This window comes from Nicotiana sylvestris, chromosome 9 (genome assembly GCF_000393655.2).
Source record: "Nicotiana sylvestris chromosome 9, ASM39365v2, whole genome shotgun sequence".
Lineage (NCBI taxonomy): Eukaryota > Viridiplantae > Streptophyta > Magnoliopsida > Solanales > Solanaceae > Nicotiana > Nicotiana sylvestris.
The window spans coordinates 157295832-157309823 of NC_091065.1; the positions used below are offsets into that span (position 1 = coordinate 157295832).

At 42.4% G+C, this 13992-nt stretch overlaps 1 protein-coding gene across 1 annotated transcript; it reads left to right on the forward strand.

The window, feature by feature from the left end:
• Nucleotides 1-12617: 12617 nt before the first annotated feature.
• LOC104223898 (protein ALP1-like) lies at nt 12618-13767 on the forward strand. Its single transcript, XM_070158157.1, has 4 exons — nt 12618-12629; nt 12744-12905; nt 13024-13249; nt 13331-13767. The coding sequence occupies exons 1-4, from the start codon at nt 12618-12620 to the stop codon at nt 13765-13767; spliced, it is 837 nt and encodes a 278-aa protein (XP_070014258.1).
• The last annotated feature ends 225 nt before the right edge of the window (nt 13768-13992 follow it).

Here is a 13992-nt window from a genome sequence, read left to right on the forward strand (position 1 = left end):
GCTTCCCATCTGCCCCGTGACGCAACTCGCCACTTGCGCTCGTCACAAGTCGAGTAGGTCTCCAACTTTCGGACCCAATTTTGCAAATCGGGAACGTCGCCCGATGCCTATGAAACCGCTGCAAGAAAAGAAAAGAAGGAACGGTTACAAAACCAGGCTGTCGTCATAGATAAAACTTAGAAAGCACAAGATGCACCACTTACGAGTATAATTCCATTCCTCAGGGAATGGCATGAGCTCCACAGGGATAATGTCAGTGGTACGCACCCGTACGAAGAAACTCATCCACCCCCGATCTCCGTCTTCCTCATCGTCAAAAAAGAAGGGTGTGATCGATCGGCATTGCAAGATCAACAGACCTCGATGGTGGCAGGGCTGGTACAACCTGATAAGATGACTAAGAGTAAAATCAAGCCCTGCCTTCTCCGCGAAAAATCTCATAATCAGCACTGTTAGCCAAAAAACGGGGCCCAATGTGAAAGTTTATGTGTACATATTAAAGAATCCATCGGCACGATCCGTGATGCCCTCACCCAGAGGAAGTATCTGTAGCACAACTTTCTCCCCCCATCTGCAGTCTTTTCTCACTAAATCAAGATGCTCCTCTTTTATCAATGAAGTATTCTTCAAGGCGTACTCTCGTTGGTCCTGAATGTCGGAGGCAGAGCTCTCCCCTCCTGTCGGACGGACCCCGACATAGCAGCCATGGTTATGGCAAAATTAGAGAAACAAAAAGCAGGAATATGTGCAAGCGTGTTAGTGCTGAAGTGCCGAAAGGATGGCGCAGAAGAAGAAAGGCAACTACTTAAAGTGGTGGGATCCCCTAAAAAGCAAAAAACGTCCATGTATATATATGGAAAAAATGACGACGATCCGCTTGCCTCAAAACTAGCTAAAAACACCATTGCTAGTCCCGAGGTGGTACCCGACCTCGAGGATCTCCATCAAAAAGAAGTTATACTTTAAAAGGCCAACAACATCATCACTAGTCCCGAGGTGGTAGCCGACCTCGAGGACCCCCATCAAACAGAAGTTAGGCTTTAAGGAGCCAATAACATCATTGCCAGTCTCGAGGTGGTACCCGACCTCGAGGACCCCCATCAAACAGAAGTTAGGCTTTATGGAACCAACGACATCATCGCCAGTCCCGAAGTGGTACCCGAGGTCGAGGATCTCCATCAAAGGAAAGTAAACCTCTTGGGAGCCGACAACATCGCCAATCCCGAGGTGATACCCGACCTCGAGGACCTCCATCAAGACAAGTCTAGGCTCCGGAAAGTTGATAATGCCTTCGCCAGCACCGAGGTGGTACCCGACCTTGAGGATCTCCATCAAAGGGAAGGTTAGGCTCCAGGAAACCAATGGTATCATTACAAGGCTCAAGGTGGTACTCGACCTCGGGGCTTTTTGTCAAAAGGGAATCAAGCTCCAAGGAAATAAGCATTTAAACTCCACTTGTATGGGCTTGGCCCCGGGGTAACGTTCAAGATCGGAGAAACCCTCTTCCAAGATCTATCTACAGCCCCTTAAGGCTATTTACACTAAGCCCAAAGCAAGTTCCAGGTGGTCCAAATTTGAACGAACCTCTGCTCGGGGACTGCCCTCGAGAGATCAAAGGTAGTCCCTATTCGCAGGCCTCCGAGCAAATTTCTTCTCAAAGGTTGCCACGGAGTTTAAGTAATAAATCATGGTTTCAAGGCCCCAAAACATTACTTTCTACTCGAAGTCAAGGTCCCGGTGACCCGAGTTCATTGGCCCGATCCAGGTTTGATCCAAGGGATGCAAAAGGTTCCATGCAAGGCCATATTAATTGACTAAAGGCTAGAAAGAATACTGACACCCGAGATTGATATTGGTAATAGTAGGCTGAGTCATGCATTCAGAGTCTGCACATTGGGGAAATATGTTTGTATTCATGAACATTCAATTACAAAAGCCCGCGAGGGGTCCTTACATATGATTACAAAAGCCCACGAGGGGTCCTTACACAAAAAAGAAAAGGCGAGAGAGTACATATGTAGTGGAAGCATAGAACCTAATCTACTCTTGAAGGTTCATCTCCAGTATCAGCATCTCCGAGCACCACCCCCTCGAGCATGCATCCTCGACGGTGATACCTTCGACCGCCACCTCTTCTAGGTTTCAAGCTCAATCCCACGGAGTAATATCTCCAAGGACGAATATGAAGAAGAGGAAAGCGGGAAGGCAAAGAAGAGTAACTTGATGCAAAAGAGGCAGAAAAAAGAGACATAGACCACCGAAGCCAAAGGTTGAAGATTCGGCGAGCCTCAACCCTACTCGCACAGCCGCTCCGAGTCCACCTTCCGGGACATCGTGTCGTGCGATCTTAACAACCAGCATGCCATTTTATCACTTGGGAAAAAACCCGAGGGATGAAGTGCAGCACCAGACCTGGGTAAGAGTGAGAAGCTGTGTATAGTTCGAACACTCTCCCGAGCAGCGATGTAGAGTCCAAATGTTTCCTAGGATAGAACAGGCAAACCCCCTTTGTCTCGTCACCTCGGTCTAACAATGACAACAATGATAGACGTAACAATAACAATAACGAGATAGTATAATCCCGCTCGACACAGCAAAGCCTAGGTAAAAAGACATGGCGCGACTAATAAGAACGCCACCGTAAGACCTTAAGACCAGAGACCCCAAACATGGCGGGTAGAAATGGAGACGAATAATGAGAATGCGAAGAAAGGAATGGAAAGATGTTTTGAGGCACTTGGATAAAAAGATAGAATGGAAAGGCCCCATTTATAGGGGGTGATAATGTGGCTAACAATTCTATCAATGCCTTCGGAAGACGGATCGACAGGAACAATCAATGCGCTATTAGATACTGGATTGATGGAGATACGGTCGCCTTAAAGAATGGGAATAAGAAATCCATTAAATGACGCTGAAAAGACAAGACCATGGGATGTACTAGTTATCGTGAAGGTTTACATCGTAAGTGTGATATCGTCTACATGACATCACTGCAAGAAGTCCGAAGAGTCGGATGTCAAAATTGTTTATTATTGTTCCTCTCTAAGAAATACGGGGACTATCTGTGTACGGTGAAATCAGAGGGTCCAATTTCTCATTATCAAAGCACCTCAAAAGACCATCTCAATGTCACGAGGCCACAAGGTTACGATCGAGTCTCCTCCCTCGAGGGTCGTTGACACTCTGTCTTAGGATAATGTTGACCATGGTCACGGTAGAAATGGGGATCTCCCAAGGCACGTGGCTAGGACTAACAGAGACTACAGAGCTACTCTAAGACCCAAGTCAAGGTATCATCTAGTGGTCACATCTCCATATCTTTGTAATTAATACTTGTTGTACTATGATGGGATTTTCCTACTATATAAAGGGGATCCCTATCACTTTGTAAGGGTTGGTCACTCCAGTTGCTCCAGCTGCTCCATAAGAAATATAGAAGAACACTCTCTTTGCTCTCTCATATACTCTCTCTTGATATTATTGCTTTTATTTATTATCTCCATATTTGTTCATCATTTATTGCCTATCATTGGCCATAAATAGCCTCTATTAATCTTAGTGTAACTATTAGCCCTAGTCCAATTATCCTCAATAGCTCGTGGTCGAGCCACGAAATCGACCCCGGGGCCCATAATCGACAAGCACGAGGTCCCAAGTAGCTAGCCTATCGGTTTGGTTATAACTCCCTCCTTAAATTTATTTTGTCTCTAAATCTCATATATATAGCATCAACTTCTTAATAAACTAGCATAAAAATTGATCATGTATTTTTAGAGTCCCATCAACAAATTTAATTATTATTACCATTTTCACGGTAAACACTCGCATCGACCCAATCTAAAAGTGACTAAGGGCCAATGCGTAAGAGCTTAACGCTCAGCCTAAAGAGCCTAAGAGCCAATGCGTAAGAGCCTAAGGGCCAGCCTAAAGAGCCTAAGGGCCAATACATAAGAGCCTAAGGGCCAATATGTTGAAAACCTAAGGGTCAATGAGCCTGAGTCAAAACTTGATTTGAGGACCGAACCCTGAATGGTCAACTATTATCAATTACTCATCAAGCACAACCTAAGGGTTCCTATCTTAAAGTCCAACATATCAGACTAATTATCGACAAGCATAAACACTCAAAGCGTAAACAAAGACACAAGCAAGTGGGAATTCGTATAAAGGGAAAACCAAAGGGTTCCTTTTTTATTATAAATAATGGTGTAAAGATACATTTACAACACTCCCACATGGAGCCCTATACAAAGAACAAGAAAGAAAAATCTAGTCTACCCTCGGGAACTTAGCCTTCCCCCCCCCCCTCGGGGACTATGTCTCCATCGGCTCCCTCGGGACCAGCTCCCTCACCGGCCCCTTCCTCGTTGTCTTCAACATTGGAAAAAAGGAACTTGGCGTCGAACTCATCGCCTTGGTATACTCTATCTCCTCCAAGAGATCGAAGACCTTTCCATGAATCTCCTCGAGAGCTTCCCTCCGGGATTTGCATCGGGCATATTCATTGCTTCTCCTCTCTCGATCGGAAACTCCCTTCAACTTCTTACGAGCTTCAGCAGCATCTTTCAGATAGAAGGCCACCTTTTTATTAGCCTTTGCTCGAACCTCTTCGGCCTCGGCTCGAGTGTCCACGACATTGGCCTTCATCTTCAAAAAATCTATTTCAAGCTTAGCAATCATGCTCGTCTAGACCGAGTAGCCTTCTCGAGTATTACAAAGTTGTATCTCGAGGGCGAAGGCCTTGGATAAAGCGTTCATTTTGGCTGCAACATGAACATCTATATGTGCCTTCAAGTCATTGAATTCAGAATTGACCTGGTTGGGTTTTCCCCAAAAGCGCTCCAGCATCTCTGTCTTTCCTTGCAACTGGGATATCGAAACGTTAGATTCCGAAGATGGGAGAAGAAGCCCATATTCCCTCAAAATAGAAGTTACATGTTCCTCGAGGTTGCCTTTGTAATCACGAATTCGATCTAACTCCGATCGAAGATGTATCAACTCTCTTGTCTTTTATCACAAATAAGCCTGAGAGATTTCTCCCCATTCAAGGCTTTACACTACTTAGCCACACAACGAATCAACACAGAATTGAGCTTATCGAAGGCCTACGAGATAGAAAAGTTCAGCTAAAAAGGAGATAGTATAAAGTTTGAAAAGTTATAATAACATCAAAACTCACCATAGAGTAGAGCCACTGAGCTTCCTCGAAGGTTGAGTTCGCATCTACCAGCTCTGTCTCATCGGCCCCGATAGAGCAACCGAGGTGCTCTTATTGGGCAGAGATACGTCGAAGCCATTCCCATCAGAGTACTTCCCAATGTTCGAGAACCAACTTCCAAATCAGGTAGTGAAGGACCTTCACCTTTCCTCGCTTGTGGAATCTCTCCCTCGAGACTAGGGGCCTCGAGCCCAGTAGGCTCAATAGTCTCAGGAGGCCTCCAGGTTCAGGCCATCAATATAGAGTAATCCTCTCCAGGTGCATTGATGCCCACAGAACAACCGATAAAAATGAGGTCTTCATCATCGGCAACGTCCTCCTCGCGCCCCCGAGTGGATACTGCTTTGCTATGAGAATCCTAGTCCTTCGAGGACCTTTTCCTTTTGTTATCCTTGCCTGTCTCAGAAATCGAATGTCCTTTCTCCTAATGGAAAGGGGACTGTCTCACCTCAAAAAACTCATCGATGCCTGCAACAAAGAAATTAGTGTACGAAAGGGAAAGTACTCCTAAAGAGAAGGACTACACATCACATATCATGGTGCTTAGCCTCCCATTTGCCCTTCGACAAATCTCGCCAATTGTGCTCGTCATAAGTCAAAGAGGCTGCCAGTTTGTAAGCCTAGTCCGCAAGATCAGGGACCTCATTTGGCATCCACAGGATTATCGTGGAGAGGAATGAAAACAACATAACATCATTATAGACTCTGGCTCTACCAATAACAAAAATAATATAGTACAGTGTATCACTTACGCTTGAAATTCCATTTTTCGGGAAACGATAGGAACTCCATAGGAATAATATCAATAGTCCTCACTCGAACAAACCGACTCATCCATCCTCGATCCCTGTCCTCGTCATCATTGGAAATAAAGGGCTTGGAGGATCGGCGTCGTAGTGTAATTAGACCTCGATGATGAAAAGGCTGATACAATCTGATAAGATGGCTAAGAGTGAACTCGAGCCCATCCTTTTCAGCAAAAAATCTCATCATCAACATAATCCTCCAGAAAGAGGGATGGATCTGAGCCAAATTAACTCGATATCTTCGATAGAATTCGAGCACGAGTCGGTCGAGAGGACCCAACGTAAAAGGGTACATGAACACGTTCAGGAACCCCTCTACGTGGGCCATAATATCCTCTTCCTGGGAGGGTACCTGCAACCTCACGTTTTCTCCCCATCCACAGTCTCTCCTCATAGCCTTAAGGTTTCTCTCTTCTACTGATCGAATGAACCTCGATGTATGTTCTCGATGGCCCAAAACGTTGAGAGGTTTCTCTATCGCAAAATCTCTCACCGAAACAAAAAAGTTTGAAGTTAGCTTACCAAACACCGACGGTGTACCACCGGCCGGGCGGGAAGCAGAGGTGGGACTTCCCTCTTCCTGGTAAGTGGATTTGGGCATGGTAGCCATAGCTCCGACAAAACAAGAAAGGGAAGATGGAAACTCAGGTGAAAGCTTTTATCTGATGCGACACTAGAACTATAGCAAAAAAGGAACTCTATATAGAAATGTAGTTGCACAAAGCGGCAAAGCCTTCAATGAAAGGAAAGGAAGTATATATAAGAAGAGCGGTGAATATTCATTAACTTTTATAGCCAATCATTTCTCACGATGCAATTATGAATTTTTGGAAAATGTAGAGACGGGGCCATTTCGGTCACTTCACAGTCATGTCACATGAATAAGGTCGCCACATCATGTTCGAGGCATCGAGGAGTCAAATCGAGTCCTTACCAACCCGACCTAGGGAAGGTATGGGATCGAAACCAGGACAACCCGATCTAGAAGGTCTCTATTGCTCCGAGGCCGAGCTCGGAAGTTAAATTCAAGTTCAAAGCTTGAATTCGGCATGAACACTAAATGGAAAAAACTTTGAAGTCATTAAGCAAGAAAATTCTTTGCATTCCAAAAATATATTTACAAAGGTGCATTTAAAAAACTCCCACGTGGAGTCATTCTTTGCATTCCAAAAATATATTTACAAAGGTGCATTTAAAAAACTCCCACGTGGAGTCCATGTACAGAAGAAGGAGCGGTAAAAAGAGCAAAGGTGGCTTAGTATTTATCTTTGCTACTCTCCGAGCCACTCGCGGAGCCCTCGTCCGAAGTAGTAAGAGCTGCTGACTACTCTTCCAAGGCCTTCGCTTCTTTGATCTTGGTAGAGAGATCAAAACCCTTAGCATGCACCTCCTTAAAGGCCTTTCTCCGAGCTTACAACCGAGCATATGCAAGGGCGCGAGCCAAGCCAGTTTGAGCTCGGCCTCTTCAGATATCTCCCTGGCTCAAGTATTTGCTACAGCAACATCATCCTGGTACGAGGATAAGATTGCATCAACTTCAGACATGGACATGGATAACGCGACAGTCGACTAAGCATGAAGCACCTTGAATTTGCGAGCCTCCTCTTTAGCACCTTAAAGAAGACCCTGGGTCGAGGCCAGCTCCCCTCAAAGAGTATCCCTTTCCAAGGCCATACTATCCTTGCACCGCTTCAGCTCAAGGATCTCGACATCTTTGTCTGCAATCTCTCCCAGATGGTGCTCTACTAAGGCATCCTGTCGCTCAATATGCAAATGCTGAGTTGAGATAATAAACACCAAGTTATGAAAACAAAAAGCAAGCTCATGAACACCGAACTACCTGCTCGATGAAGTTGGCACGCTCTTGGAGCACTTTCTCTGAGCTTGCTCGAAGGTTGTTCAGTTCCTCCTCCATTCGAGCATATAGAGTTTTTAGCTCTTTCGACTCCGTAGCAAGATTCTCAAACTCCTCCTCACTATGGGTCAGTTCAGCTCTTAACCTGGAGAAGGCCTGGTCGTACAACATTGGGACCTGTAGCACGAAGGAAAGAAGTTAGGAGAACAAAGATCAAAACTCAAGGCACAAAGGTTATGTCAAAATCATATGTTTTTGGAGTTTCGCAGCCTCCTCAAGAACGACTAGGGCATCGAGATCATCATCCTATTCAACACCGGCAATGAAATCCCCAAATGCATTATCCTCTCCTAGGGATGCCCCCACATCGGGAATCTCCCTATTCCATCCATCCAGTATTTGCCCTAGGGAAAACGATGAGCCTGGTTGAAGATCGCCTAAGGCATCAATCTCTATCGGGCCCTCCTCTCGCCCTCGAAGGGCGTCAGAGCTAAATCCTACGAATGCGCCAACCAAGTGCTCATCAGCACAAGTTGTCTCCTGATCAGTGGTTGGCATAGGGACTGCATCTAAACCCTCCTCCGGGGTCTCCTCAGTATGAGGTAGGACCGCATTGGCCCCCTCAAACTCGGCAGTCGTCTACCTGGCAACCTTCGAAGCATCAGTGCTTCGTCTTGCCCTATGTACCTGTAGGCAACCATCACAGTCTTTGTCTTTGGCATGAAGACTCTCAGCAGCTTCTGGAGTTAGGACCGTTGCATCATCCCTAGGCTTTAGAGCCTTAGCTCTCTTTGGTTTCGGGGACTCCCCCAACGTCTCCTTCTTTCTCTTACTATCTTTGGTGGGTCTGGGGGTCTCCTCTTCACCAGAAGGAGGTTGTCTCATTGAAACGGCTTCTTCGAGGCCTACACATGTGTAAAATGTTAAACATACAAACAAAAAATATATTCATAAGATATTTAGAAGTGATAATGATGTGAATGTACCATGATTTTTGATCTCCCATCGAGTTTTGGCCAAATCACGCCAAACGCACTTGTCGTATGAGGAGGTGGAGTCTAGAAGTCTAACCAGCCCAGGAGATCCTTGACCATGTTGGGGAACCACACGGTGGCTATCCAACCGGAGGAGAATCAATTCAAAAAAGAAAGGAATTAGTTCAAAAGAGGAAAAGAGGACATTCAGATGATAAAACATGCTTGGTGTAACAACACTTATGTCTCATATTCCATTCCTCATTGAATGGCATCTTCTTGGCAGGGATGAGGTCCGACGTATTGACTCAAACAAAGCGGCTCATCCACCCTCGGTCTTTATCTTCGTCGATGCTGGAAAAAAATGCTTTGGTAGATCGGCACCGTAGTTTGACTAGGCCCCCTCGATAGAGGCGAGGGCTATACAATCCAATCAGATGGTCGAGGGTGAAATCCATCTCCTTGACCATGTTGGAGAAATATCTAATCAAACAGACGATTCTCCAAAAAGAGGGTTAAATCTGACCAAGCATCACTCGATATTACCAACAAAAATCGAGGACCATCAGGTCTATCGGTGGAGAGGAAGAATATACAGGACCTAAGGTAAAAGGATACGTATATACACTAAGGAAACTAGCTTTGTGTTTAGTGACATCCTCTTCCGATGAAGGGATCTCTACTTGTACCGCCTCTCCCTAGCGGTAATCTATTTTTACCTTCTCTATGTAGGTTATTAAACTGATGTACCGAGACATGGGCTCGAATCGGCCCGTTACCGAAGAAGGTTTTCCAATTTTGAGATCGAAGGATATATCGAAGGGCCAAGGAATACACTCCTCAATACAAGGAGGCACTATCTATTTGCTCTTAGTCGAGCGTGATGAATACAGGGCTTCCTCTTTTCGAGGTACTGTCTTAGAAGTTTTGTCCATGGTTACAACAAAGCTTCAAAGTAAGTTGACGAAGAAGTGAACACAGAAAAAGGATGATGACAGGAAACAATTAACAAAGATTAGAAGACTTGAAGATGTTGCAAAGGTTTAAAAGATAGGGAATTGGAATATTTATAAGAGTCTTGGAGGAGTTGAAATGGCAGAAAATAGCGGTTTGTGGGCTTTTCGAGAACCATGTTTGACCAGACCTCTGTACAACTTTTATGTCACATTATTTAATGATCATACATGGCTGACATCACAATTGGGGTATCGAGGAGGCAAGAACTCAAGATTGTTTATTATCGATCTATTCTAAGAAACACGGGGACTATGTGTATACGATCAAAATCAAGTTCAACTTTGGGGATACTGTGGCACTCCATACCTGACATCGAGAAGCTCGAAGCATAATGTTATGTGTGACCCCGAGGTGCGTCCTTCGAAGGAGCACACCGAAGGATCACTATGGTGAACCTCGAAGCAGTACAAATCGGTGATCGTAAAGGAAAAGCGGGAAAGCTCTCAATTACACGTGGATAGTGTTGACCAGGTCTGCAAGAATAGTGCAAATCCGTACTGAGCCATTATACAGCTATATAGCATTTCCTCATTATTATTAGACCTATACTATGTTGGGATTCCCCCTCCTATATAAAGGGGACCCTTGTTATTTTGTAATAGAGACGAATATTGAATACAATAGAACATTCTCTGCTTTTCCTGCCTAAATAAGATCAACAATTATTCTATAGTTTTATTGCTCCTCATTTATTGTGTTCATTTACTGTTCATAATTTGTTCATCATTTGTTCATTTAATGTTCATTATCAACTGGTGAACGCTGTCGTTGAGGTCCTGTATCGTTGAGCTCGAGGACCTCAACCTTGCGACCATACGGGTTTGCTTATAATTTCTTTCTCATTTAGACTTAGCATTTTTCACATAGAACAAGTATCAAGATAAATCACAAATTTTTAGAACCACAAATCAAATATAATTGTTATTACCATTTTCAAGGTAAACATCCTTCTTCCCCAAATCATTGGGGAGTGGTTCTAACCTATCTCCTTTCAATCTTTCACTATATTTCACAAGATATCAACCTAAAATCTAAGGTTTTCATGGTGGAATTGGTAATTCTTGATAGATACTAGGTATTTCGAAAATTGGGGATTTAGACCTCAAGTTGAGGTCAGATTCCAAAACCAATTATATAAACGGGCTAGGGGGTGAATGAGTAATCGGGTATTGGTCCAAATTTTACGTTTCGACCAAGCGGGCTTGGCTGTTGACTTTTTATTGACTTTTCAATAATGGCCTGAATTGAATTCTTTGCGATCGTGGGTAGTTTCTAAGGCTTAATTTGAATCGTTTGGTTGGTAATATGCTAGATTCTATCGGTTCGGACGCTCGTTTGAGAGGAAAAGCCATGGTTGAGATTTGAGTTTGGCTGTTGGAGTGAGGTAAGTGTCGTGGTTGACCTTGGCTTGAGGGATTAGGTCTTATTTTCCTATTTTCTACGTGGTTGAATGTTCGCTACAACGTATAGGTGAGGTGATGAGTACCTATGCATTGTTGTCAAGTCATATCTTGCGAGTGGGTCTTATTCTTGTATTTGATGCTTTCGTTGATCATATTATTCATGCTTAGACTAGTTCATCATTGTGTTGATCATTCTTATCATGTTTACAGATTTTTGTATTGATTAAGTATTAACTCATGGTTGATGTTGGTAATATGGAACCAAATGTTGAAGTAAGACTTGTTCTTGTTATTTCCATCTCCCTGTTATTGTTGTTCATTATTTGGTGAGGGAGAGTGTTAATGCATGAATGGTGATGTCGTACCATATTTTGTGAGTGTTAATACACGAAGGGGTCGTTTGGTAGGAGGTATTAGAAAAAATAATGCAAGCATTAGCTTTGTGTATTACTAATACCTTGTTTGGTATATTTTTTCAACCTTTGTATAACTAATACTTGTATTAGTTATACATTGTACTTGGTATTATGCTATGTATAAGAAATGCATTGGAAACCATGACATTAGTAATGCAAGGGTTTTTAATGATTGCATAAACATGGCTAAAGACCTAATTGCCTCCCTCAAATCCCTAATAAAATCCTTTCCTCATATTTTTAGCAAACAGATTTTCTCTGTAAGCTTTGTCCATGGAAAAGCATAGTTGAATGCTGCCAAATCCTCTTCTTCTTCATTTTCCTCTTCAGAGATCAAAGTGACGCGTACAGGTAAAAGGATTTTTAGTAATTTTGTTCTCCCCCCCCCTCCCCCCTCCTTTTGAACGACTCATGGAGTAAAGACACTAACTACTGATTTCTTTGTTTATTTGGGGTGTGTTTCTATATTCAAGAACTAATATTTGAGGTATTTTGTAAAATTGGTTCTTATTTTCTGGTAATTTTATTCCTGTTGCTTCCTTTTGAAATGATTTGTTCTTTACTCATTATTTTCTCTTTCTACCCCAATTTTACAAGTTCGGTACAGTTCTTTCTTTACCAAATAGCATAGTATTAAATTTATGTGTATTCATTCTTTTCATTGTTCATGGAAAAATTAGGTGTTATTATGGATCTTCAACCACTATCAAGTACTGAATATATTATCCTTGAGGAGATAATGTGCCAGCAATTTCTTGTTGTCCTTATTTGCCTTTTCATGGCTAGTTATGGTCATTCTCTAAGAAGATGATGTCAAAACAGGCGGGAGATTAGATACTGTATGAGTGTTGGAGTACCGAAAATTATTTCTCACTTACATTCTATCATAAATGACAATGATAGTGTATGTATCGATAAATTAAGAATGGATAGAAATGTCTTTCACACTTTAGTTCTCTTAACTAAGGATATTGGAGGTTTGACCGAGAGTAAAAGTATGTCAATTAGCAAAAAGTTAGCAATATTTTTAAATATGTTGACTCATCATTAGAAGAATAGATCTATCAAGGTTGATTATATTAGATCGGGATGGAGCATAAGTCAGGCTTTCAATGAATGTTTGAGTGCTATTCTCAAACTAACTCCATTATTACTCGTTGATCCTAAACTACTGCTTGAGGATGAGATTGAAGATCGATGGAAATGGTTTAAGGTAGGTGAAAATTCAGTTTGGCATCTACTAATTTATGTATAAAACTAACTAAATGCAATTTTTACAGTTTTACAATGATTTTTTATATTTTGAGATAACACTATAATTCATCTTATAGGGTTGTTTATGTGCACTAGATGGCACTTATATACAAATTAGAGTTCCATCCCAGTACAAACCAAGATACATGACAAGGAAGGGAGAGATAGCAACTAATGTATTGGGAGTTTGTGATAGAAACCTCAATTTTACTTATGTGTTACCTGGTTGGAAAGGTTCAGATGCCGACGGTTGTGTATTACGAGATGCTGTAACAAGAAGGAATGGTTTAAAAACCCACGAGGGTATGCCATGTCTATGCTTTCAAGTTAATTCACAAAACGAATTAGATATGAAAGTAACTAAATTGTATTTCTATATTATAGGTAATTATTATTTGTGCGATGGAGGATATACGAATGGAAAAGGTTTTCTTTCACCTTATCGAGGATATAGATATTGGTTAAAGGACTGGCAAGGTGACAATCCATTGCCTCGATGTAAAGAAGAGCTTTTCAATATGAGACATGCTAGGGCTCGTAATGTTATTGAATGGACATTTGGTCTGCTAAAAGGACGTTGGGGAATTCCTAGAAGCTCTTCGTGGTACTTAGTTAAGGTTTATAACATGATCATTAGTGCTTGTTGCTTGATTCACAACTTTATCCATAGGGAGATGGAAGTGGATCCCTTAGACATTAATATGGAAGAACAAAAAGAGTATCAACACGAAAATATTGATGTTGTTGAATCGTCCCCGGAGTGGACCACTTGGAGGGATGAGTTAGCTCAATCAATGTGGAATGCAAGATCTAACAATTGATCAATTTTCACAAAAAACAATTATCCGTTTCAAATAGAAGTTGAGAGCATTGGCAATGTGCTACTTCACTGTATAGTGCTTATTGGTATAAAATACAGCCTGTTAGCTATATAAAACTTTTTCGACTTCATTAGCTCTTTTGAATTAGCCTAGTATAAATTGTATAGCTGCTAGACACTTCTAATTTTTTGTGAGCTTAACTGCACATCCTTATGTACTGTCTAC